At 36.3% G+C, this 27,256-nt stretch overlaps 1 protein-coding gene across 2 annotated transcripts in view; it reads right to left on the bottom strand.

Annotated features, from left to right (window-relative positions):
• The window catches only part of DDX10 (DEAD-box helicase 10), a 247,763-nt gene that overhangs the window by 189,691 nt on the left and 30,816 nt on the right, over nt 1-27,256 (bottom strand). For both annotated transcript variants that reach the window (XM_082476855.1, XM_082476854.1), the window contains exons 10-13: nt 16,005-16,106; nt 14,727-14,814; nt 11,284-11,372; nt 8,113-8,587 (exon numbers count right to left, since the gene is read on the bottom strand). In XM_082476855.1, the coding sequence (XP_082332981.1) occupies nt 8,113-8,587; nt 11,284-11,372; nt 14,727-14,814; nt 16,005-16,106 (754 nt within the window). The remainder of the gene's footprint in view (nt 1-8,112; nt 8,588-11,283; nt 11,373-14,726; nt 14,815-16,004; nt 16,107-27,256) is intronic.

The following is a 27,256-nucleotide window of genomic DNA, read 5'->3' as shown; positions in this document are numbered from 1 at the left end:
AAAAGTACTAGCAAAATAGACAATTGGAATCCGGAGGTCAGTGGGATAAGTAAGTAAAGAAAGACTTCAAGGAAGAGGCAAGATCAGCCGTGAATCTTGAAAGGTAAGATGTGAAAGGCTGGAGTGGTGAGAATATCCTAGGAAGGAATCCCTTCAGTGTAAGTGGAAACTCACACTGGGAAGAATGGGCTGGACTGGTAGTTTACCAGGTAAGGGGCTAGCTTACAAAGCCCACCTGAAAAGGATGAACTGAAGGGAGGCATGGAAGGTCAACCACGTGAAAAAAACAGACCTGAGAGAGGTTCACAGGAAGGTGACTCAGAAGAACAACATTTGGGACCAATTACGAGGCTTATCCCACAAGCCAAGTCTGAGGTGAAAATGGTGTGGGACAGAACAGTGGTAGTGCCAGTGGCAAGTAAAGAGGAACACTAAAAGTAAAGAAGAACTGCTAAAATGTAGGAATGACAGGAATCGAAAAAAGCACAGTCAAAACAATCCATGGGCCTGGGCACAACAAATTCCAGTTCTGCCACTTCACCAACTGTGGGGCATTAGGCAAGCAATAGAACTTTTCAAAGCCTCTGTTTCTTAACCCACAAAATGGGGATAATACTGTGCAAGGTTGTGGAGAGTTTAAGCAATGAGATGCAATATTCAAAGGCATGGCAGATTATAGAAAACCAAAAGATGATCATCATTTCCTGATCTTCTTCTACAATAACATAGTTGTCTGCAAGAAATTTCTGGAAATAAGTTAACATGGTTCATTCCCATTTTTAAATTAAATAATTATGGGGCTAAAAAAACAGCTAAATCAGCACTCTCCTAAAGCAGCTCATCAGCATGCCCAGTCGCTCCCCAAACAAGGGCATTACTTTCTCTAATGCCATTTTTTAAAAATTTTTATTGGAGTATAGCTGATTTACAATGTTATATTAGTTTCTGCTGTACAGCAAAGTGAATCAGCTATATCTATATACATATACCCACTCTTTTTTGATTCTTTTCCCATATAGGTCATTACAGAGTTTTGAGTAGAGTTCCCTATGCTATATAGTAGGTTCTTATTAGTTATCTATTTTATACACAGCAGTGTGTATATGTCAATCCCAATCTTCCAGTTTATCCCTCCTTCCCTTCCCCTGCTGGTAACCATAAGATTACTACATCTGTGACTCTATTTCTGTTTTGTAAATAAGTTCATTTGTACCATTTTTTTAGATTCCACATATAAGCAATATTGTATGATATTTGTCTTTGTCTGACTTACTTCACTCAGTATGACAATCTCTAGGTCCATCCATGTTGCTGCAAATGGCATTATTTCATTCTTTTTTATGGCTAAGTAATATTCCATTGTATATATGTACCACATCTTCTTTATCCATTCCTCTGTCAATGGTCTAATGTCCATTTTTAAATCAACAGTCTTAAACATATAAACAACATCCATAACCTAATATCTTCTTTATAATATCTTCTAGAGGTATACTGCACAGTATTAATATCCACACGAATACTGCCAGTTAACTGGACAGAGAACTCCACCCAGAAAAATATTCATATAATAATGAATTTCATTTAATGACTCCACATGAAATATCTACGACTAACATCATTTTTAGTTTTATTTATAACCAATTGATTCATTTCCACAGGGTACTGTGCTTGCCTAGTTATGGTCTGATTATACCAAATTATAAGTTCTCCTTAAATACCTGGCTATGACATCACCTGACCTGTGGTATCAGTGTAGGCCTTAGCACTCTCCAGACCAATGCAGGACACTGAAAATGTAAAAATTGCTCTATCAACTATGCTAAAATCAAACAGTAGTCTTGTTTCCTGATACTACACCTGGAATAAATAAAATGCATCACTTTTTCTCTCTACAATGAGACCTGATTCAGAAAAAGCCTTTATTTTTCAGCAGTACCTTGGACACTGCCTAGCCATTGCACTGGCAAAGTTCTATCAACCCTTTACCTGTATGTTCCTATTATACTTCATCAAGTGGAAATAACAGCTAATTTTAACCATGCTCCTTCTACATACACAAACTGTGCTGGTTGCTTTCTATCTCTAAGCATCACAATAACTTTGCCAGGTAGTAACTTTACAGAGATGGACACTAAGCCTCAGAAAGGCTAACTACTGAAACTAAACATCGTACCAGAAATAGTTCCCCACGCTAAACACACACTTTCTTGTGGTCATGGTTTTGCTCATTCTGTACTCTCTGCTTAGAATGCTTTTTCCCCTTCCTATTAACTCATATCCATTCTTTAAGGCTCAACTTCCCTCAGGATGTCTTCTCTACTGTGGTGCCAATGTTAACACTTTAAAACATTTGGTTTCAAGAATCAATAAATGAACAGAAATCTAGGATTCTGTACTGAATTTTTGGTTTAATAATCTGCTATGTTAACTAAAGTATAAGGCTCTGAAACTTACTAAGAACCTAGCACAGTCCCTGGCACCTTGTAGGCACTCAGTAATCACTGCTGGGAGGAGGAAAAAAAGAAAGCGAGAAGGGAGTGAAAGGGAAAAGGAGAGGAAACAAGAGGCAGAAAAATTCCAGCTCCCAAATATCGGAATCTTAATGCAGAACTTCTAATATATTTATAAGAGAATACTCATAAGCAACAATTTAATAATAAAGTTAGCTAACCTATGTTTTACCACCAACAGTGAGTTCTTAAAACACTAAGAATTTTTGTGCCAAAATATAAAATTAAAATGTAAACAGAGGGCTTCCCTGGTGGCGCAGTGGTTGAGAATCTGCCTGCCAATGCAGGGGACACGGGTTCGAGCCCTGGTCTGGGAAGATCCCACATGCCACGGAGCAACTGTGCCCGTGAACCACAACTACTGAGCCTGCGCGTCTGGAGCCTGTGCTCCGCAGTAAGAGAGGCCGCGATAATGAGAGGCCCGCGCACCGCGATGAAGAGTGGCCCCCGCTCGCCGCAACTAGAGAAAGCCCTCGCACAGAAACGAAGACCCAACACAGCCAAAAATAAAATAAATAAATAAATTTAAAAAAAAAAAAAAAAATGTAAACAGAATATAGATTCAGCTCTAAGGACAAAGAATAATTTATGAGTATCACTCAAATCTTAACTAAGACTGATCTATGTTTACTGTTGAGAAAGCCTTAAAAGGACACTTGCTGAGCTAAAATGGAATCCACCTATCAGTCTCATTTCTAAACAATTGTAAAATATGAGAGAGAAAAGTATTTGCTTAGAGATTTCCTTCTCATTATTTAAGAACATGTTTTAAAATCATTTTCAATTTCAACATTTTAATTATATATTCACGCTCTTCTCTAACACTGTCTCTCGGGAAGCTAACTTTCTAGACACCCAACAGCCAAGAAAGCAAGGCAAAACAAAAGTCCCTTCCCTATGGTGGGAGGTCAACCAACCTTCTCCTACTACCGTGGTGCCTAATCAGCCCAAGTGTGCTCTCTCCCGCCCATTTCTTTCACGGCTCCATCACTCGTGACTCCCTCTCCAATGCTAAGGAGATCTGTTTCTCTGTCAATGCCCTGAACCTGTCAAATGGAAAAGAACTGTGACAGGGCAGCCTTCCAGAAGATATCACTTGCTCCTCGCACTCAGTACCTCTCTTCTCCATTTATGCCCAAGTCTAAAGAGGTGAACTTATCAATTCTGTATTCAAAGTGTCTGCACACAATGGGTAGCCCAAAATTATCTACAGTGGTGTCAATTACACTGGCACTACCCGTTTACAGAAAGTAAACCACACACAAATGACGGTAGGCAACAGGATAAAAGAGAAAGAGAATGTGATCTGACATCAGGGATAGATTGGAGTACTAACTCCACCACTGTAACCTTGGAAAAGTCACTTAAAAGTCTCTGAAATTTTAAATAATAGCATTTACCTTTCCCGTCATGAGGATAAAATGAATACTTGCAAGGAAAGCACTGGTATATGGTAAAATACCAAAAAATATATTATTTTATTAATGATAATGATACGATAAACAAATTCCATGTAATCTGTAATCCAGTGTGTTCCCACTGACTCCAAGTCTCAATTGAGTTCTACAACTGCTCCAAGGGAGCAAGAAATGAGGAAAAAGATAACAAGACAAAGAGAACAGCCTGTGATAGAGGTAATGAAACCAGTTCCCTTGCATGCCTGGTATGCTGTCCCTAAAGAAAATTCTAAAACAGGAGCAACAAAAATATTTGAACAAAGGCAGCAATGTCTGAAAAAGTTTTGGGTTGGCCGAAAAGTTCGTCCAGGTTTTTCCATAAGATGTTGCAGAAAAACCCAAACAAACTTTTCAGCCAACCCAATACTTAATCTCTCAAGAAGAATAGATTCATTTACACATGTAAATGATAGTATTACTTCCCAATTTGTGTAAGGTTTGTTTGGTTTTCTTTACTTTATCAGGTCTATCCTTAAAAACAGGTAATAAAAGAAAAAAACAGCTTCCAGTGAGTGATGGCTGCAATGCAATACGAAAATATAAAATGCCAAAACAAAGGCTAAATAGGAAAGTCAAGTTGAGATTGTGGATACAAAATCACACACTCAAAACCAAATGCCTTGAAAACATGATAAAGAACAACAAAAAAAAAAATGATAATCTGAGTACAAATAAGTATTGATTTTGAAAATTCTAAGGCAAATTAATAGGTAAAGTTGACAAGCCTTTCTATTGCTATTTCAGCTGAAGAGCCAATAATTTTAACTCTACTTTTTGTGTATAGTACTAGGAAATGTGCAGGAAGATACAGATTTTTATTGGCTTCTTAAAAATCCTGTAACTGCCCCAAAAGTTCCCTCACATTTGACACAAACACCATAATACTTCCCATTTGTTATGGTTAAAAAAAAAGCAGGTATTTTAAAGATAGAACTTTTTATAGTATGCTATGCAAACGTATTCTTAGTTAACAGAATTTTACATCATTACTATTAGATATTTTTATTTACTATCTAAATTACAAAGCTTGGCCTGCACAGGTATATCATTCAAGTCAAATATATAAGTCATTTCTGCTCATGTTTATAGAAAATTCAACAATACCTTTTGAATTATTGTTAAGTCTATCAGGCAAATCATCCTTAGTTTCAAAATATAGATTTCAAAGAATATACTCTACATATATGAATTCTACATAATTCACAGCAAACAAAACTATCAAAGTGAAAGAAGATATGCGTGATTCATTTATTCATTCATGAAACATTTGTGAAATCTGCACTAGGTCCTAGACACTGTATCAAGCCATGAACACACACTGGTCAGTAAGACAATAATTTCAGAAAATTCAAAATCCAGTAAGGAAGGCAGGCAAAAAATGTGGTGGGAGCTATAAAATAATTAAAAGCCAGGAATAGTAATTAAAGTTTAAGGACATCTTGCAAATCGACAGGAAAGACACCAATATCATAAGAGAAAAAAAGAGAGAGGAAAACAAGCAATACACACACAGAAATTATACAATGGATAAATAAATGAACAATGTTCAGTAACAGAATCAAGGAAAAATAAATTCAAATAGTTAAGTTTGAATTTCTCATTAATTGTTTGTTTCAAAACAGTAAAAACATGTGGATATTCGGTGTTGGTGTTAGTAAATGTGCACGGACATAAAGCCAGTGAGACAATGATCAATATGACCTCTCTGCAGGACAGTTTGGCAAAATGTATCTAAAGCTTTTAAAACGTGTCATGTCCTCAAAGTCATTACAAGAAAACTACGAGCCTATAACCCTTATGAACACAGAAGCAAAGACCCTTAACAAAATATTAGCAAATAGAGTCCTGTAATAGATAAAGGAAAGCACATCACGAATGAGTGAGGTTTATCATAGGAATTTAAGGTTGGTTCAACATTAGAAAAATCAGTGTGATGACAGAATAAATAACAACAACTCTATGTTCACCCTAACAGTTGCAGAAAAAGCATCTGACAAAATTTACCATCCATTTCTGATAAAAACACTAAGCCAGCCAGAAATAGAATGAACTTCCTCAACCCGTTAAAAGCATTTACAAAAAACCTACAGCTAACGTCGGATGTAATGGTAAAGGACTGAATGTTTCCCCTCCCTAAGATAAGAACAAGACAATGATGTCCATTCTCACTACTGCTGTTCAACATACAGTGTAATCAAGTAAGAAAATGAAATAAAAGACACACAGATTGGAAAGGAAGAAATGAAACTATCTTTATTCACAAATACCATGACCAGCTACAGAGAAGATCTAAAGAAAACTCCAAAGAATCTCAAAAAACAGCCACAAGAACTTAACAGGACCATTTAGAATGACTGGTACGCAAAAACTGTACTTCTATATTCTAGCAACAAAAAATAAGAAACTGAATTTTTGAAGTATTTATAATAGCATTGAAAACTATAAAATAGTAAGAGATGGATCTAACAAAATATGTGGTAAGGCGCACATGCTTAAAATTATTAAAAAATGCTAAGATATTAAAGAAGGCCTAGATAAATGGAAAGATATGTCATATTCATGAATCGGAAGAGTCAATATTGTTAATTCTCCCCAAATAGATTTATAGATTCAATGCAATCTCAATGAAAATATGAAAAGACTTTTTGTAAATATTAACTAGCAGATTCAAAAACTTACATGGAAATGCAATGGTCTAAAAATGCTCACAATTTTTTAAAATATCAAGTTGGAAGACTAACACTATCTGACTTGAGATTTACCATAAAGCTATACTAATCGACACCAGTGTTATTTATGAAAGGATAACTGTATAAAACCAAGTGAGTCAACACAGAGACCTACACGTACATGGTCAACTAACTTTCAACAAAGAGTCAAGGTAACTAGAATGGAAAAAGGACAGTAATTTCAGAAAACAGTACTGGTTCAACTGGACATCCACATGTGGGGAGGGAGGCAATGGAAGCTCAACCCTTACCTCACACCATACACAAAAATTAAATTGAAATGAACACTAGCCCTAAACTCAAGTGCTAAAACTATAAAAAGTCCAGAAGAAAACGTAAGAGGAAACCTAAATCAGACTTCAAAAAAACAGATTATTGGTCATGATATGAATATTAGAGTGAGAATACCTAGATTCAAACTCCAACTTTGGCAACAACTAATTGTGCACCTCACTATTTTATTATCTCTGTATCTCCGTTTTTTTCCTCTTACTTGTATAATGATAGAGTACCTACCTATAGGGTTATTCAAGGACCAAATGAGATAATGTTTAGAAAATGCCCAATACGTAAAGTACTCAGTAAGTATGTTTGCTACTTTTAAAATTTGTATTTAGTTACTTAAAAAAACACCTATCCAAGTTTCATAGTTCAAAATTTAATATTTCCTATTGTGACTCTTAGAATTGTATAAAAAATAAGAGTTCAGGTTCATTTTTCATTCAATTCTCTCCAAAGAAATGATCAAGAATAAGGCATACAAAATTAAAACGAAAATAAGGGAAGGGTGGAGAAACATATTTACTGTGCACCTACAAGTACCCCAGGAAACAGGTGCTTTACCTGGATTATCTCTTTTATTCCTCCTAGCAGGTGCCTAGTGAGAAACAAAGGACCTATGTGAAACTTAATAAACCTTCATAAGCGGCCTTTAAATAGAAGTGCTGGCTTTCTTTTTAAGATTCTGGATTGGTGCCCAAAACCAAATGTCTCATTAAAAGTTTAGAGCGATCGAATTGTTGTAAGGAATATTTGTAATTATTTAAATCAGAAAGTAGTATACTAAGAATCACAATGAAGGATCCTCACATCATAAACCACAAAACCCCATCACCTTATTACTTAATGTTATAATCATGACTCTGGCTACTTTTTAAAACATGCATCAGAAAATCAATAAATGAAAAGATTAAAGCTGTCAACCTCTTAGAATTCCCGAAGTTATGAAAAATGAGAATTCTTTAGCACCTATTCCATCTTTAAAGATGGAGAAGGAGGGAGAGTTCACAGCAAAGAAAGTCATTCTACAAATTTCTCCTGGTTATTTTCCCATAGTTCCCCAAAGGCAACAAGAAGCACGTGGTAAGAAGTGGTAGGAAATAACAGAAGATCCTCCACTAGGGGTAAACTTACCTGTAACGTTTTATTCTCTTTAAGATCCAACCCAAACACATTGTGCCTCTTCACCTTCAAGAAGTCAGCATTGAGGCCATCGTCCTCCTCATCATCATCTCTGTCCAAGAACTGCACAGGAACTTCTTTGTTCTTCTGTGACTCTTTGTTGCTAGGGACAGACTGAGGTTGAGACCCTTTTGTTTTTCCCAGTTTCTCTTCCATTTCTTCTTCACATTCTTTCTCTTCTTCCTCTTCATCACTAATACCACGAGCCAGTCCGTACTCTGTCCCTTCTGCTATTTTCCCACTTTTGTGGAGAATAGACATTTTCTCATTGAAGTAGGCTCTAAATTCTTCCACTTCATCATTGGTGAGGGAGAGAGTCCTTGGCTCAATTACTTTATTATCTTGGCTCACTACCAGTTCTTTGTTGGGTTGTTTTTGCATTCTCTGAAGAAATCTTACCCGTGGTGCCACAGCAAGACCAAGAGACCTTAAATATGAGCAAATGAAAACAGTTACCTCAGTACACTGATGGTGTGTTTATGAGTTTATTATGAAATGGTTTCTCAGGAGTTGAGATTTTTGGAACTTTTTTTTTAAGAAAATGTTCCTCTGAGATACAACTCAATCTTGACACGTTAGGTGATCTAAAAGATAATGAATACCTGTCAGAAAATATTGGAGATACCCCATTTTCCACTAAGACAGTAACACGGTTAACAAAATAAAGGGCATGAGACCAGAAAGAAGGAAACAGTGCAACTACTAGATCTGCCTATTTCCAGTATAACTCTCTCAGCCTCAGCTTTCTCAAATGTGAGATAACAATACCTACCAGGCCTATCTCACAGTTGTTTTAAATATCTGATGTACTAACTATATGAAAATACTTTGTAAAATATAAATACTAAAGCTGGAAAAGACATGACCATGAAAGAACCAAACACAGTTCTCTGCAACGAATGCACTCAAGTATTATCATCCTCCCTTCTAACACACAAAATGTGGCACAATCACTTCTATAAAAAAGGATTTTTAAACTTGAGACCAAAAAAGAAAAAAAAATCTTATTTTCTCCTTCTAAGATCAAGATTTACTTTATGGTCAGGTCTTTCCCAGCTTCTAAGTTCCCACAGATGGATTGAAAAGAAACTCTTAAAGCAAGGCCTGCTGTAATAAAAAGCTAACATTAGAAAATGGACCGACTGCCTTTTTCCTATAAGACACACTTCACAGAAACTGAGAGGTGTGGTTGTAAAACCTGGACTCATAAATAGAACTGTTGAGGTTAAAATACTGGCTCTGTCACCTATTAGCTGTATGATCAAAGGACATTATTAAACCTCTCTATACCTCAGTTCTCTCATTTGCAAAATGGCATGACAAGAGCACCTACATTATAGGGTCATTATAAAAATAAAATGAGTTCACAGAGGCAATACATCTAAAAGAGTGCCTAGCACACACGCAGCCACTACTGAGCACTTCTCATTATTACTGTTATAGGGGATACAGTTAGGATCACAAACTCAGTACGCATCAGAGCATTTCTCTCAGTGTATTACAGTTACGTTTACATGTCTTTCTCTGCTACTAAACTTGGACCTCCTTTAAGGTAGAAGTACATAACCATACATCTATAATTTTAATGCCTAGCTCAATGAACTAGACATATTAGGTTATTTAAAACATATTTAATTTTCAAAAAAGTATTTTACTAATATAAATAAATAAATAAAACATATTTCCTCAGTAAAATAGTTTTTTAAACCTTTATTTTATCCTACATACATAGCACTGTTTTAGGTATCAAAGGCTTCTAAAGGAAATTATAGATCAAGGAAATTATACATCTAAAATCCACAAAAATTAAATTAAAACACCAAGGTAAACGGTACCAGTATTAGAATTTAACTCAGAATTTAACTTTCTGCTTCCCTAAGCATCACCAATAAAAAGCAAAGGTCTTCAACTGTAAACAGATAAGATTTACTGGCATCTGTGGCAACAAAATGTCCCCTAAATATGGCCCTGCAGCACTAAAAGACCTTTGCCTCTCCTGTTTGCTAATATCTCAGCTATGTCAATGAGAAAACCAGGAAACCAGGAGGACAGAACTTCATGAAGCACAAAAATCAGCTAATAACCTAAACCATGAATCATATTCAGAAATTGTAAAATTCGTAAAGAGATAAGCAAACAAAAACATGTTATCCATGGCATGTGATTTTCCATCCATTACCTAAACAAAAAGTCAGTGACCTTACTTTGTTATCTAGCAAATTAAATGGCTCTAAAATGTTACAACTGACAAATTACCTGTTATACTGAACTTGCAATCTAACATGAAGATGGAAAACAGCAGCTCACTCGGATACAAGTTTTTATTAGACTCAACTTAAAGGTAAAGGTACTCGAATTCCTGGAAAGCAGGCCAAATACACAGACCTTGCTTTGAAAGTACATATTTCATCACAGACTAGGAGATTTCAATCTGACATTCAAAGTATGAGTAACCTTAAGGGTGCTTCTATAGGATTTTGTCAATGCTTTTCCCACAGGTGGGACCCCACTGAAAAATAGATGCTCCTCTTTTATCCCTGAAAAGGTTAGGAAAAAAAATACTAAGCCAAAACAAGACCAAGAGTTCCATTTTCATATAATAGTAACCACAATTACTAAAGAGAGACATTTTGCCATGGTAACTGTGAGCACCTGTAAGAAACACCAAGAAACAAAGAATATCCAGGCAATAAGCAGCATGGGAAACCAATCTAAAAGAAGGAAAGAACTGACAAAGAGACTTGCATCCAAAGCATAAAAAGAACTATAGTAAACCAAGCCAGCTTTTTAGAAAACAAGAGGACTACAGACATTTAAAGATTTCAAAGAATGCTTGTCAATTGCTCTCCATCTCCTTTAAGCCCAAACTACAGGAAACTGCCAGTGTAACTTTCAGGAATTCATACTTACAAGCAAGAAATTTCTTCCTGACTGAAAATCCTGACTGAACTGAATGCTCAACAAGTTTTCTACAGTTTATATAATCTTTTTCTCTGCAAATCTTCAACAGATTCTTTTAAGGTAAGGCAGAGTGGTTTAAACTAAGACTCTCAGAACCAGGTTTCAAACAAATTCCCTCTAACTTTAAGGATTCACAAGCAAAACTATAATATGAATACTTACAGGGCATATTCAGGTATAGGTAACTTGCTCACATCAAATACTTCTTTATCCTTCATCAGATACACTGAACGTATGTAGGAGACAAAACACTGTAAACATAAAAGGTTGAAGTGTAAGATATATACTAGTCAGAAATGGAAAATGAATTTTAACTGAGATAAAAAAATTAATCAAAGGGATAAATTCAACAGTAGTAAAAAACCTCAAAAATAGCTGAGTATATGTCATCCCACAAAAACAAAAAACCTACCTTTTTCGAATTGTAATATTAGAAAAGACTTTAAATTTGGTTTCATCAAGCCAACTCAACATAAAACATAACCTTCTCAAAAAGCTATTCTAGAAGTTAATATCATTCAGGTGCATTAATAGGGAAAAATACAGGTTTTGGAATAATACAGTTGAAATCTGAGCTCCACATCTTACTAGCTGAGCAAGTTTCTCATTTCTGTCAGTTTCCTCATCTATCGAACATAATATAACAGTACCTTCTACTTAGAGTGTTATGAGAATTAAATGAGAAAAATGCATGTAGAATACTCGGCATTTCTTCTGGAATCCATTAAGTACCAATGAATACCAGTTATAAGTAATAATTATTACTTGAAAACATCCTTTGACTACTACAACAAAATAAAATTTTACTGTACTTATATTAAGCTTAATAAAATCATAACAGGAAAAGTTTATTCCTAAAGCTTTTTCTTTTTTATTATAATTTCAAGTAATTACTTGTCATTATAATTTCAAGTAATCTGTCATTAACTTGTAATATTTTTCTTCTGTTTGTGTTAAAAAAAAAAAGAAAGAAAGTAAACTATCTTTATGCCAAGAGCTATTACAAACTAAAAAGTAAACATGGTCCTGGATCCTCTGTCAGTCTGTAAAATAAACAGGCAGCAAAGATGGTGAAACACATGTAAGCAGGAGTTTTATTTTTTGATTTCAAAATTAATTTTTGTAAAATGTATTTAATTTCCATTTCTATATTTCCTAAACTTCACATTTTCTCTAACTTTACACTAATCCTTTCTTCAAACCATTTACACTAATCTTCAAACCATTTTCCCTGTCTCCATAGGCATTAAAATGAATAATTCAAGGATAATTTTTTCCCCTACAATCGTCCACAAGAAATAATCCCAGTTGCTTATTGTTTTTGTTCTATCCAGATTATAATCAAAAGCTAGAAAATCGCTTCTGTGAAATTAGATAGCTTGCTGCAGCTGACAACAGTTAGTCGTTCTGCTAAACCATGCGTGACACCCATTAAATCACATCATTTATTTCAACGTGCTTTTCTATAATCTTGTTCTGGAAGGCTCATTTGTTATACGCAGAAACCAGTGAAACGACATCCTTCCAGTGTTTCATATTTCCTGATTCATAATAGAATGACCTACGTATGCACAAAGTCATGACATCAGAATTCATGTATATTATTTTCAAATGTGCATACTATTTCCAAAGCTTCTAAAAGATTTAACTCCTAGCTTAAAGTATGTCTGCTAGGCAAAACATGCACACAAATGTTTCCATGCCTAAATATATGCCCAAAAACTAAGAAAAAAAAATCTGTTTAAAGACCCTTTTCATTAGATTTCAGGTGAAGTGAGCTTACAGAAGTTTAACTACGCACAGTTCATTATTTGGTTATCTTATACTTTGGAATTAATTTCTCCTGATGTATCATGGAAGTTCTGAAGAAAGACCTGGATTTAAATCTTAGGTCTGCCACTTAACAGCTACGTCACCCTGGATAATTTTTAACTTCCTCAGCTCCTATTTTCCCATCTATAAAATCAAATCAATATCCCTACCTCACAGGTTGTTGGCAAGATTAGATAACACAATGCATATCAAACTGTCATGTCAAAAAAAAAAAAAAACCAAACTGTCATGTAATAGGGTCATGCTGCAGCTAAGTGCCTAGCACATACTAAGCATCTGAATTTTAGCTTTCATCATTAATGTTGGTATTTTAAGCACAGCGACAATAATTTGATAAAATATAACTTAATTTTTTGAACATAAGATCTTCCCTTTAAATAAAACTTCTTTGCTTAGAATATCCAGTTTCAAAACCATCACACAAAAGGCCGACTACTGACTTTTTCTGCTCAGGCTCCTCTATCTACTGAGGATGCCCTTTCCATGCCTCCTCTTTATTTTCTTCCTCCAATCTCTGAATCCCTACTCTTTAACTCATTGTTGAGTTATGGGAGATGCAGATGTAGATATCCTATGTAGATCTCGTAACTAAAATATAAGTAAAAGAGTATTGAAAATGAAGAACTTCATAACAGGGACTCAAATATTTGTCAATTCAAAGATTGGACAGTTGTAAGCGCAACGCAAAATAATTTCACATGTTCCTTTTCTAAAGAATCTACTGCTGGGTACTCTAAGAACTAAAAAATAAGTATACCTAAAAGTGACAATTCTTTGTGTATTTGCTAATCAAGAGGATTTCTAAGTCCAAAAAAAGCAGTTTGGGAACAATGTCATACTTATAGATTAAAATCTCATTCCTAAAGAGAATTTAGCAAGAGTGCTATGCTTTCTAGAAATTTAACCTAATATAAGATATTAATTTTAGGGCTTCCCTGGTGGCGCAGTGGTTGAGAATCTGCCTGCCAATGCAGGGGAGATGGGTTCGAGCCCTGGTCTGGGAAGATCCCACATGCCGCAGAGCAACTGGGCCCGTGAGCCACAATTACTGAGCCTGCGCATCTGGAGCCTGTGCTCCGCAACAAGAGAGGCCGCGATAATGAGAGGCCCGTGCACCGCAATGAAGAGTGGCCCCCACTTGCCGCAACTAGGGAAAGCCCTCCCACAGAAACGAAGACCCAACACAGCCATAAATAAATAAATAAATAAATAAATAAATAAATAAATAAATAAACAAACAAACCCAAAGTTAAAAAAAAAAAAGATATTAATTTTACAGTCAAGAAAGTGCAGTCAGAAGTTAATAACTTTACTGAAGAAATCAAAAGTTGATAACTTTATCAAGTATATTAGAAATCCAGCCATTGTGCACTTAAAAATCATTAAGAGGATTTTCTATATGTCTGACAAGATTATGGACAAATAATAGACATTTTTCCAAGTTACTATAAGAAATATATACTTTTAGGACTTCCCTGGTGGTCCAGTGGTTAAGACTCCACGCTTCCACTGCATGGGACACGGGTTCAATCCCTGGTTGGGGAACTAAGATCCCACATGCCACGTGGTGCAGCCAAAAAAATTTTTTTTTAAAAAAAGAAAGAAACACATAACATTTTCAAAGTTAAAGAATAAGTTAAATTTACCTGAACATTATACTACCTAAATATCTGAAGCATAACTATGCAACCTAGAAGTAGTAGAAAATGATACAACATAACTTTATTATATGCTCTATTCCAGTGAAGGTATCAAATTCAAAAATGACTTACCCTTTGAGCTCTTTCTTTTAAATCTTGATCTTGAGCTAAAAACGATTCCAATTTTTTCTGAACATCTGTAAGTTTTTCTGGATTGATTCTTTTGTAACAAAAAGATAAAGGTTAAACTAAGACATCTCAATTTCAGAAACTGAAAACAGTACACAGCATTTTCTATTTTCCTCAGTATTTTTATAATCTATAACATTATTTCTCATCTATGACCCAGATTAGACTGAAATTACACTAGACAGAAATTTGACTCTGCATATTTTGAATAATGCAGGAAAAAGAAATGTAAAATTAGACATTTTCTCTAAACAACCCATGCTGAGTGAGTGAAAGATTAGGTTAACACCACAATTAGCTATGTTCACTTCTTAAGTCTTTAAGGATAGAAAGTAGCCTCCTGGTGGGAGGTGGATCATCAATGAAATGGAATAAATGAAAGCAAACGTCATTTTTATACGATTTCCGTTTTCAGTCAAATACCATAAAACAAAAGTCAAATAATAAACAAGTAGCCAAGGGTATAAATATTGTTTTCCTTATCTAGAAATCAGGCATAACATAATAGAATGGTTACTTAAATCTGCCCAGGTTTAGAATGAAAATTAGAGGAAAGAATGTAATTCTTACAAGCATCTATTCTAGGTTTCACAAAGGAAACTCCACTTGTTTCCCTGATTTTAGACTGAACAATTTTGTTCCCGAAAAGCTGGAGTGGTAATAGGTGGTGGCAGATGAGGTGTTTTTTACTTTTTTTAATTACAGAAAATATCAAAATATACAAAGGTAGAAAACTTTCACTCAGCCTCAACAATTATCAACTCACACCCAATCTTGTTTCATCTAAACTCTTATCCACTCCTCCGCCACATCTCACCACCCTCCCAGGTTATTTTCCTCCAAATGAAAGCAGGGTGTTTCAAGGGCCCCAATATAAGTGAGACTACAATCAATTCTGCTGACACTCAATCTAAACATCTTCAATGACAGGAGAGGACAATCCTCTGAAATAGACAGACAACCCCAAAAATAAGTTCATCCAAGAGGTTTAATCCTTTCAACCATCAATGCCTCCTGATGCTAATAAGGTCTCTTTTTCATCTTGTTTTCTCCGCTGACAGTCTTCTAAAAAAGTTGTTAAAAACAAAACAAACAAAAGGTCCAAAGTCAGACAGCAGAAAAGCTTAGAGGGAGCAGGGAATTAGGTATACATAATTAGGCATAATAATTCCATGCGTTCATTTTTCTAACAATAATATCAAGACAGCAAATAGTTCTTACTTGATTTCCTTCACAGGCACTTTCTTCTGAAGAAGCTGCTGCACCATCCCTTTTTCTTCTGAGGGAAGCAAAATTAATAAAGCTTCACCATCCTCTTTGTACCTAGACAAAAAAACAAACAAAATCTCTTCCACATTAATGCAATCTGCACTTTACATTTTAACAGTTTGATGAACAGGTAACAAGAAAGCAAGTTCACCAAATTAGTAAATATTAGGAATACCATTTTTTTTAACATCTGTGACAACAGTAAACTAGGGCTCTTGAACACCTTTCTCAAAATTCATCACTAGTTACAATTCCCATTGATTTTTAGGCTATACCACAGTAGAAGAAACAAATCAATTAAGAAGAATTTCTTAAATAACGGTCTACCTATAGCAAGGAGACAATTTCTCATTCAAGTCACAAGACTGCTGTAATAAAACTAATCATTTAATAAACATGGCTCCCAATACATTAAGGAAATCTAATCATCTTCCTGGAAATTTTTCTTCTACATTGGGAATAACATGGTTCAGAGTTCAGAGGCATCAGTTATAAGGAATGGATCTCTGCTCCGCTGAAAAACTTACCTCTAATCTGTGATTTCTCTTCCTTCACCTAGTATAGGTGCACCATCAAAAATTTCTATGTAAGTGGGCCATAAGGCACCCCATAGTTACTTAAGCTTCTCGTGCTACTTATATACAGATTTCCTTGACACCTTAGATATTACATGCAAGCAGTAAGACAGAACAGAATCAGGTATTTGTAGAAATTTCTTAAAGACACAAAAGAAAAAGTAATCTCAAAGCATTCTCTTCAGGGTTCATGCTATAAATATGAGGGGCAAATAAATTTTTATAGTTAACCAAATAAACTATTTACTGAGAAACTTTGTGCCAGGTATAAATTGTGAAGAACACAAATAAATAGAAGATGAATATCCCTGCCTTCAGTGATCCAACAATATGGTTACCAGAAAAGACAAACTCACACAAAAGCAAGAGACTCAAAAACCAGTCCCAAAATGGTAAATCACCAAGTGTCAAAGGATAACCACCGGCAATAAAGCGCCATGAACTCAGAAGTGAAAGGAGGACACTAAGGGTTAGCCAGAGGAAAAGAGAAACACGTCACAGCAGATGGAATCTGAGGTGGGCCTTACAAATGGATAGAAAGGGAAAAGCTACGGTACTCCAAAGAGGAAAAAACGGCATGAACAAAGGAGCGGGAACCAGAAAATACAAGACAAACACAGAGTCAACTAAAGATAGGAGAAATTCAACTGAAGCCAGTGTATGTAAGTGCACAGCAGGAAAGACTGCCGGAAGGTACATGAGAGTCTGGTTTTAGAGGACCTTGGATAAGTCTCTAGAGACACCAACTACCACTGTATAGAAGCAGACCTTTATCACTGTACACTGGAGGGAAACTGACTTTGTTGACTTATTGTCAATCCAAAGACTGAAGAGCAATTTTTACCTCACATGTTGATTTCAAAATTCTATTCCTACACAAAAGGGTAAAAAAACTCCAGTGTAATACCATTACAAAAGTATGTGTGTTTATATATTTTTATGTGTACCCAGACACATAGAAAAGTATGAAATAAAACATCAAAAGTATTAAAAGGTTTAAGTTAATTCATAAATTTAAAAAAATTAAGGGGCTACTGTATGCCAGGCACTGAAATAGAGTGATAAAACAGATACAATTCTGGCTGTCACAGAGCTTACAGACAGGGATAGACATAAAACCCATAATAACAACAAAGTGATATGACTGCTACAGTAGACATATGGGACGCTACAAGAACACATAACACAGAGCTCTACACAATGTGCTCTAGGAGTTTAAAAAAAAAAAATTGCCCTGAGAAAATGACATCTAAGAGCTGAGATTTAAAGAACAATTAGGAACTAGTCAACTGCTAGGGGAGAGTCAAGTTTTCCAGGGGGAAAACAGCATTTGAGAGAGTCCAGTTGGTAGTTCTGTCTACTTTGTGCTTGTTCGTTTTTTCCATGTTTTCTAAATGCTTGTGTATTAAACAGGGAGACGAGAGTAACTAAGCATGCATTTACTCCTTTTACAAAGAATCTGTTTCATAACTGAAAAACTTCTTCACTGTATTTTAATACAGACTAGTATGACCCAAATGTTTCATCTTAATTTACTACGAAGAAATATGAATTTAAAGCATTTCCCCTAAGCACTGTTGGACTAAACTATCTGTGAGCAGAAATTATTAGTCTATGAAGTAGTGAGGCAACTGAACAAACAAGATATTTGAGAGACATCACAACTTCTGAAATTCTAAAATTTTACCAAGGACAGGGTGAAGGTCAAAGAGGACAGATATCAGTTAATACTGATTCACTATGTATGCACTTACCAAATACCCTAAAAGCAGCCCAACTCTTGAGGTAAAATCAGTCACCTTCATAAGTAAAAAAGCTTATTTCATGTGGCACAAAGAAAAACAATTAGGAATAAGGGAGATGAGTGGGTTGAAGGATAACAAACGTTTCTAACATTCTACATCCAAATTCAGAGATGGAGAGAGAAAATAAAAAGGCTTCCAAAGTCTACTTAGGCCAGAGCTGTAGCAAAGGGGTAAAAAGAAATCTCTAGGATATCAAAAAGGAATCCAATGAAGATCTCGATCTTCAGACTAACTCATAAGCAAGAATAAGTCTAACCATCTACATCTATCTTATCTACCCATTCATGCATCCAGGGATAATCTAGGAGGATAAGTCACGAGTAAAGTCATAAAGGGGCCATATTCAAACCTTTAACAGAATATACCTAACAGAATATACACATATAAGGCTAAGGTTAAGACAGACTGCAACACTGAAATTTAGAAGAAAAAGATTCCCAAAGGAAAATGGAAAAACATATCCAAAGTCGAATCCCACAAAGCAAGCATCTTTTAATAAAGATCATCACTGGTTATTTTACCTATTTTACATCACACACATTTTTTCCCAGAAACAATGTAAAGCACAAATTATCTCCCACATACCAACACCCAAAATTTTCCAGTAAACTTTTATTTCAAAAAGAAAAGCACTTTTAAAAAAGCATAAGCACATTTGTCCCCCTTTTTTTAAAATGCTTACAAGAATAATCTATTTACCCATGAGCTAGCTTTTATATTTCCAAAGCAATATCCAAGGCCCAAGGCTAAATATATGCATAGAGAAATAAATGTTCTTCATAAGACCTACATTTTAAAGTTCTATATATTTAGACAGATTATTTTAAGAAACACTGTAGGCATCAAAAAAAAAAAAAGCCCTGCATCTGAAACACAACAAAAAGTCTCATTTTTACCATCAGTGTTAATACCATGTTACATTTATGTAACTCTTCAGAATTTATAATAAGCTTCATTTTACATTAATTTGCCAATCTTAAAAGCAAGCAACCAATAGAGGAAGCAAATAAAAAAGCTCCTGAAAGGCCAAGAAATTGGCCTAAATAAATAAATAATCAGCTGATGACTACACTTTCAATTCCATACTCCTTTTCAGCTATACCAGGATTCTGTCCGGAAAGAAGGATCCTCAATAGATTGACCATAACTGTCTGATATCAGGAAACTTACTTCTACGCCCTACAGCTCACTTGTATCTCTAGCTAAAATAGGAGATCCAGACCACTGACTCTTGGATCCCAATGGTAATTCTTCCATTGAAATAACCTTGAAACAATATGGCCAGAGCAAAGGAAAAAGGCCTTGCCATTCTGGCAATAGTTTGCCTTCTACCCAAGAACCATTAATCCTCCAATTCAGATTCCTCAACACAAACTCCATTCTAGTTGAGTCTTTAAATGGCCCTTAAACCTTGCTCACTCCTACCTTCAACAACTGCTGCAGCAGGATCTGACAGTGTTCACAACTGCCACTCTGAGTTCTCCCAGCCTGGTTCTCCAGGTTATCAATCAGGTTACAAAAGAATGTTTAGAATGATTCGACTTTTGTAATTTAAAAATATATATATACAAACATACACGAAAAAGACATTTTTCTAGGTGACAGAATTTGGGTGGTTTAACTGTTTTGCCCATTGTCTCAAATTTGTATAATAAATAAGCATTTCTTTTGTAATAAAACACAAGTTATTAAAAACAAGTAAGAACTTTATAAGCTTTGAAAATCTACATCTTTTATATAACTTTTACCTTGTTTAACACATCCTATTACTACCAATATTAGTGTATTCTCTTATCTTGACCATTAAATTAACATGTATGAATTTGACTTTCAGACCTAACATATATCGTATGTACCGAAAAGCTGGTGACTAAATATCTGGTGGGTGAAAAAATGCAAACAAACCACTAGAAGTTGCACTAGCAGATGAAATACTGGATTTGGAATCAAGAGAACTGATTTCAAGTCCCAGTTCTACTATTCATTAGCTTTATAACCTTGGATAATGAGTCATTTCATCACTATATATTGCATTTTCTTATTTATAAATTACACAGTTTGAATGAGACGATCTAGGTCCCTTTAGGACCTTAATTCTACACCTGTGACTGTATTAATATACTAGTCATTGTTCACAATACAAGTATGATCAAGAGCTGGAGAAATGGGGACAACCGTTGGTCACACTCTGCTATGCCACAGCCCTTCTCTCTTTTGTCCCCGCCCTGTGTCTGCTTCTATTCTCCCTATGCCTTAGCCTTACCTGTGGCAACCAGCCCCAAGAGCTCCTAACACTGTGGGAGGACAGTGCAGTCAGCCATGCAGAGGCAGACAGACAGCCATAAGAATCGGAGTTCAATTGTTCCGCTCCTCCTGCACAACGTGGTACAAAGGAGAGCTTATTCCAGGATCTAAAGACACTACACGAGATTTAAAAAAAGAAAAAGACAGACTGGGAAATATTCCGGGAAAGATGAAGTCATCTGCAGCCTAAGATCTTAGAAATACAAACAGGTATACCACATAGGCTCAACAGTTTGACAAATGAAGTTCACCATAAAATAACTGGAAAGGAACCAAGCTGGCTAACATGCGTTGTATGGAAAGCTTCTAGCAAACTGATTAAGTATAAGGATTTATGAAGTTCACAGGGAAAGGGTAGAAATCATTAAACTCCGTCAACTCTGTCCCCAGAAAAGAATTTTTTTTTGAGAAAGACTGAAGTTTTAATAGATTAAAAATAAAAAGAAAACCTATACAAAAGTGGTACTGATACTACCTAAAATTATACTTTTAGGAACCTGAGGGATATGATTAATCCCATTTTACAACAGAAGAAACCGAGGCTTAAAGAGGTTAAGAACACAAGGTCCAAGGGTACACAGCCATCAGGTGACAGAGCCATGTCCAAACCTAAACTTCTTGACTTTTAAGGACAGTGTTTGATCAACTATGGGATATCTGTCTCTCACAGTCCAAATAAAGAAGGAAAATGCGTATATTTTTAGTTTATCCTCATGACCATGAATGGCAGCAAACTTAAATAGAAATATCTACTTTCCTTCTCCAAGTACCTGCCTTTCATGCATTCTAGAAGCCCTGCACGGAAGCAACGGCCACTAGACTTCATTAAATGAAAACGGCTAGTTTGGGACACACTGACAAGAACATGAGCTGTAGAGTCAGAAAGACCCAAGTATAAACCCCAGCCATGGTACTTCCTGAGTGCTCTTAGACACATTTTACCTCAGAATCTCTGAGAAACAGTTTTTTAATAAGAAGACCTCTCTCATAAGGTTATTATAAAGGCTAAATGAGTTCATTCATATTCACCCAGCTATGTGTTAGGAAGTGAATGGCTAAGCCACAACCCATCATTCACTGTGGAGGTGCAGAAGGGGGCAGGGAAGAAGCTACCCTGGCCAAAAAAACAAGTGATATAGTCAAACCTCCTCGTAAACATACCAATGACAAGCCTCCTGGGAAACAAACATGGTAGATCTGCTAGCATGAGAGTCCTCATCTATGAGATACTAAGACGATGTACCAGGTTTGTTTACAGTCTATGCATTTAAGGAGTAGGTCTCTGGGGTCAGCTTTCTAACTATACCAGTGGCCCATCTGTGTAAATGGTAAACCTCATATACCACTTAGAGACTCTGAGGTTAATCTGGGCCACAGCACACCCTGATGTGGCAAGAATGCACCTGTAGGGCTGTAATGGAGGTCCCAGACCTCTTCCTGCTTCACCTATACCGCGTGATTACCTTTGTACTTGAAATTACATACTAGTGAAGTTTGACATTAGGTGTGGTAGGCAGCTTCTAAATTACTGGCTCCCAATACAGTAAGTTCCCTACACACAAATCTTCAAGTTGCGAACTTTCAAAGATGCGAACGTGCGTTCGCATGTCCAATCACGTAAGTTAGTTCATGTGTCTGGCGTACATTGTCATGTGCATGCAAACTCTACAAGTGGTTGTGCTTTTTGTGTACTTTACTGTACAGTACTGTGTAGAGTACAGTAATACTGTACAGTATCGCTATTTCAAGCTAGATCTGCAAGAGGACGACTTCATTGAACTCTTTGCTGTACACCACGAGGAGCTTACTAATGAAGACCTGATGGAATTGGAGGCCCAGAGAAAGGACCAAGAGAGACAAGAGGAAGAAGAAGTAACTGAAGAACCGAAGAGATTCACGATGCAGGAAATGGCAAGGGGATTTTCTTTATTTGAGGAGGCACTGGTAAGTTTTTTAGGCATAGGACCCTAATGTAGAACGGTACACAAAGGTTGCAGCAGCCGTTCAGAATGCAATCCAGTGCTACCATGTCATCTATGACGAGAAAAAAAGAGCTACTACCCAGACATCACTGGATTGTTTTTTCAAGAGGGTAGATAGAGTTGACTCCAACAAGGAACCAGAAACCGTGCCATCAACGTCAGGCGTGAGTGAAACTGCAGCTTGCCCTACGTCTCCCACTGCTGACAATCCTTCAGCTCTACCATCTCCCACCTCCTCTCCCTCCTCCAGTCAGTAACTCTTCTTGCCTGTTCACTCGATGCCAGCCCCTGTATGTGAGCTGTTGTACTATACTACTGTACTCTTCAAGGTACTGTACTGTAAGATTTAAAATGTTTTCTTTATTTTTTGTGTCTGTTTTTTACGTATTATTTGTGTGAAAAGTATTATAAACCTATTACAGTACCGTACTATATAGCTGATTGTGTTGGTTGGGTACCTAGGCTAACTCTGTTGGACTTAAAAACAAATTGGACTTATGAACGCGCTCTCGGAATGGAACTCGTTTGTATGTAGGGGACTTAACTGTAATCTGGGCCTCCTGGCCAAGATGAAGTGTTGACACTGCTCTTGGCAATGATTTTTTGTGTGTGACACCAAAAGCAAAGGCAACAAAAGCAAAAACAAACCAGTGGGACTACATCAAACTAAAAAGCTCCTGCACAGAAAAGGAAACCATTGACAAAATAAAAAGGCAACCTACTGAATGGGAGAAAATATTTGCAAACCATATATCTGGTAAGTCCTAAAATATTCAAGGGGGCTTCCCTGGTGGCGCAGTGGTTAAGAATCCGCCTGCCAATGGAGGGGACACGGGTTGAAGCGCTGGTCAGGGAAGATCCCACATGCGGCGGAGCAACTAAGCCCATGCGCCACAACTACTGAGCCTGCACTCTAGAGCCTGCAAGCCACAGCTACTGAGCCCACGTGCCACAACTACTGAAGCCCACGTGCCTAGAGCCCGTGCTCTGCAACAAGAGAAGCCACCGCAATGAGAAGCCTGCGCACCACAATGAAGAGTAGCCCCCGCTCACCACAACTAGAGAAAAGCCCGCAAGCAGCAACGAAGACCCAATGCAGCCATAAATAAATAAATAAATAAACTTATTTTAAAAACCAAAATAAAATAAAATAAAATATTCAAGGAATTCACACAATAGCAAAAACCAAAGAATCTCATTCAAAAAATGGGCAGAAGACTTGAGTAGACATTTTTTTCAAAGAAGACATACAAATGGTCAACAGGTACATGAAAAGGTTCTTAACATCACTAATCATCAGAGAAATGCAAATCAAAACCACTATAAGATATCACCTCACACCTGTCAGAATGGCTATTATACAAAAGATTGGAAATGACAAGTGTTGGCAAGGATGTGGACAAAAGGGAACCCTTGTGCACTGTTGGTGGGAATGTAAATTGGTGCAGTCAGTATAGAAAACAGTATGGAGGTTCCTCAAAAAAATTAAACATAGAACTACCATGTGATCCAGCAATTCCACTTCTGGGTATTTATCCAAAGAAAAGAAAAACAATAACTCAAAAAGATATATGCACCCTCATGTTCACTGCAGCATTATTTACAATTGCCAAGATATGGAAGCAACCTAAGTGTCCACCAATGGATGAATGGATAAAGAAGATGTAGTATATATATACAACGGAATATTATTTGGCATTAAAAAGAATGAAATTTTGCCATTTGCAACAACATGAAAGTACCTTAAGGGCATTACACTATAGAAAATATGTCAGGAGCAGGTGGGGCAAAAATAGATTTAAAAAAATAATAAGTGAAATAAGTCAGAGAAAGACAAATACTGTATGATCTCACTTATACGTGGAATCTAAAAACAAACAAACAAAAAACCAAGCTCATAGATACAGAGAACAGATTGGTGGTTGCCAGGGGCAGGGGGCAGGGAGTAGACAAAATGGGAGAAGGGGAACAAAATTCCAGTTATAAAATAAGTCATGCGGATGTAACGTACAGCACGGTGACTACAGTTAATAATACTGTACTGTATATTTGAAAGTTGCTAAGAGAGTAGACCGTAAAAGTTCTCATCACAAGAAAAAAAAATTCTGTAACTATGTATGGTAACAGATTAGACTTATTTTGATGATCATTTTGCAAAATATACAAATACTGAATTGTTATGTTGTACACCTGAAACTAATATAATGTTGTATGTCAATTAGTAAAAAAAATGGAGTTTGACTTCTGAGTCTAGATCATAAAAGACATTGCTGCTTCCACTGTACTCCTTCTTCCCCTCTCATTTGCTCTCTCTGATGAGGCCAGCTGCCACACTGTGAGAAGCCCTCTTAAGAGGAGGACCACATGGAAAGGAACTGAAAGACACCTCTGACCAACAGCCAGCAAGAGAATGAATCCTGTCAACAAGCACACGCGTGAGCTTGGAAAGAGACCCAGCCCCAGTTGAGCCTTAAAGTACCTGTGACACCTTGATTTGCAACCGTGTGACAGACCAAGAGCCAGAGGACCCAGATGAGCCGCACCTGAATTCCTGACCCCCAGATACCATGAGATAATATATGGTTCTTGCTTCAAGCCACTAAGTTGTGGGGTAATTCATTACATCATAATAAATAATTTATGTGTTATCTCTGACTCATGAGTCTGATTTGAAAAACTAATTGTGTTATCTCAAGTGCCTCCTCCATTCCAGACCCTGTTCTAAGTGCTCTGGAACCATCAATTAAGTAGACAAACTCCTTTGCCTTTATGGAGCTTACACTCTAATGAAGAGAAAAAGAAAAAAACAATAAATAAAATAAGTAAATGCTCTAGTATATTTGAAGGTGATAAGTGCTATGGAAAAAAGATAATATAGAGCAAGGTAAGGAGGAGTGGTTGGGGCAGTGTAAAGAAAGACAGCCAAGTGGATACTTGAGGAAAAAGCATTCCAGTGGAAGAAACATAATATAAAGGCTTTGAGGCAAAAATATGCCTGGCATGCAGGAGAAATAGCAAGACCAGTGTGGAGCAAGGGAACAAGCGGAGAACAATAACAAGCGGAGAATAACAGGAAATAAGATTGGAGGGGGGTTGAATAGCATAGGCCCAGTAGGTCACTGGCTTTTACTCTGAGTGAAATGGGGAGCCAGAGGAGTCCCATGATCTGAGTTGTGTTTTTAAAGGATCACTCTGTCTGCTGTATTGAGAACAGACAGCAGGAGAGCAAGGGGGAAGTGCTAGGAAATAAGAGACCCCTAAGAAATATCAGCCCCCTTATCTACCTCTCTAGCTATAGTGGTCATACTCTACCCCAGCTCAATGCTTTTTGACGCAAGATAAAGCATTGGTTTTGCCTTTTGCCTTAAATCCTAGATAACAACAAAGGCAGAAGGCCATGTGAGGAAGCACCAGCCTCTATCTAGGAGGAGCTGAGTAAAGTTAGCATCTTCAGTCAACGAAGGAATCAAAGTAATAAGAATTTTCGCTAGCAAAGACTGTTCCTATCTTATACCTAAGATATACACAGTATGTTTCAGTAAATTAATGCTCATGGAAATTGTCTTTTCACTTTTATTATTTCAATTTACAAACCAATTAAAGACACTACTTAAAAAATTCTCATTATCTATTCCATAAAGTACTAGTATTTACCACAAACCATGAACTCTGCACAAGTTATCACATTAGATATTTTAACTACTTCCCATCTTCATATTTGCTGTTGTTAATCTAAACTGATGCAAGCCAGTGTGCAATGCAAAGGACTGGCCTCTGCTGCCCCCTACTGGAATCACATTTTGCTACCTAAATCTCCCACAAAATCTGAGATCCACAAAATGCAGCCAGGCAAATAAGGCTCAGCTGAAATACTGCTGGAATTTTACCACTACTCTGGAAAACCAAGCAGTTATATATATAAAGTCCCAACTGTTTAAATATACACAGTTATATATAAGCTCCCGTCTTCCACCCACAGACCCCTACTGCCCAAATAAAAGCATTTTAAAAATTAGGAGTATCTGATATGTAAGGACTTCCCATTCCCAAATCCTTTTTATTTTCAACTGAGCATTTTTATAAGAAATAGAAGAGCTTGGTTTTATGAGTACTAAAAACTACAAGCCCTAAAGACATTCGCTTTTAAGTGGTAGAATGTATCACAGAACACGGCTTTAAAAAACTATATTCATATTCCTTGCCTCATTTGTCTCCTAAACGAGATCATTTTGTTAAAAGGGGTGTGGATATTTAAGAAAACAGAAATTTCTCTCAATTGCTAAAGATCAAAAGAATTTTAAATAGGTGAATAAATTAAAACAGAATAAAGCACTTAAGGCAACAAGTACCTAAACCACCCTTTATTTTTAGCTAAAACAGAGAAAGGAAAAAAACAGATTCCCCAAACCTTAGCTATTTTGCCACAAAGCAGTGAATTCATTTCTCTATATTCATATAGTATAGTTCACTTCCAAAAGCAAACACTATCTGGCAACCTAGTTTTAATTACAGCATATACACAGGATTTTAATTAGTTT

The sequence above is a fragment of the Balaenoptera physalus genome (assembly GCF_965194825.1).
Source record: "Balaenoptera physalus genome assembly, chromosome: 10".
Classification (NCBI taxonomy): Eukaryota; Metazoa; Chordata; class Mammalia; order Artiodactyla; family Balaenopteridae; genus Balaenoptera; species Balaenoptera physalus.
The sequence above is the reverse complement of the archived record's forward strand: the minus strand, read 5'-3'. Positions and strand labels throughout refer to the sequence as shown.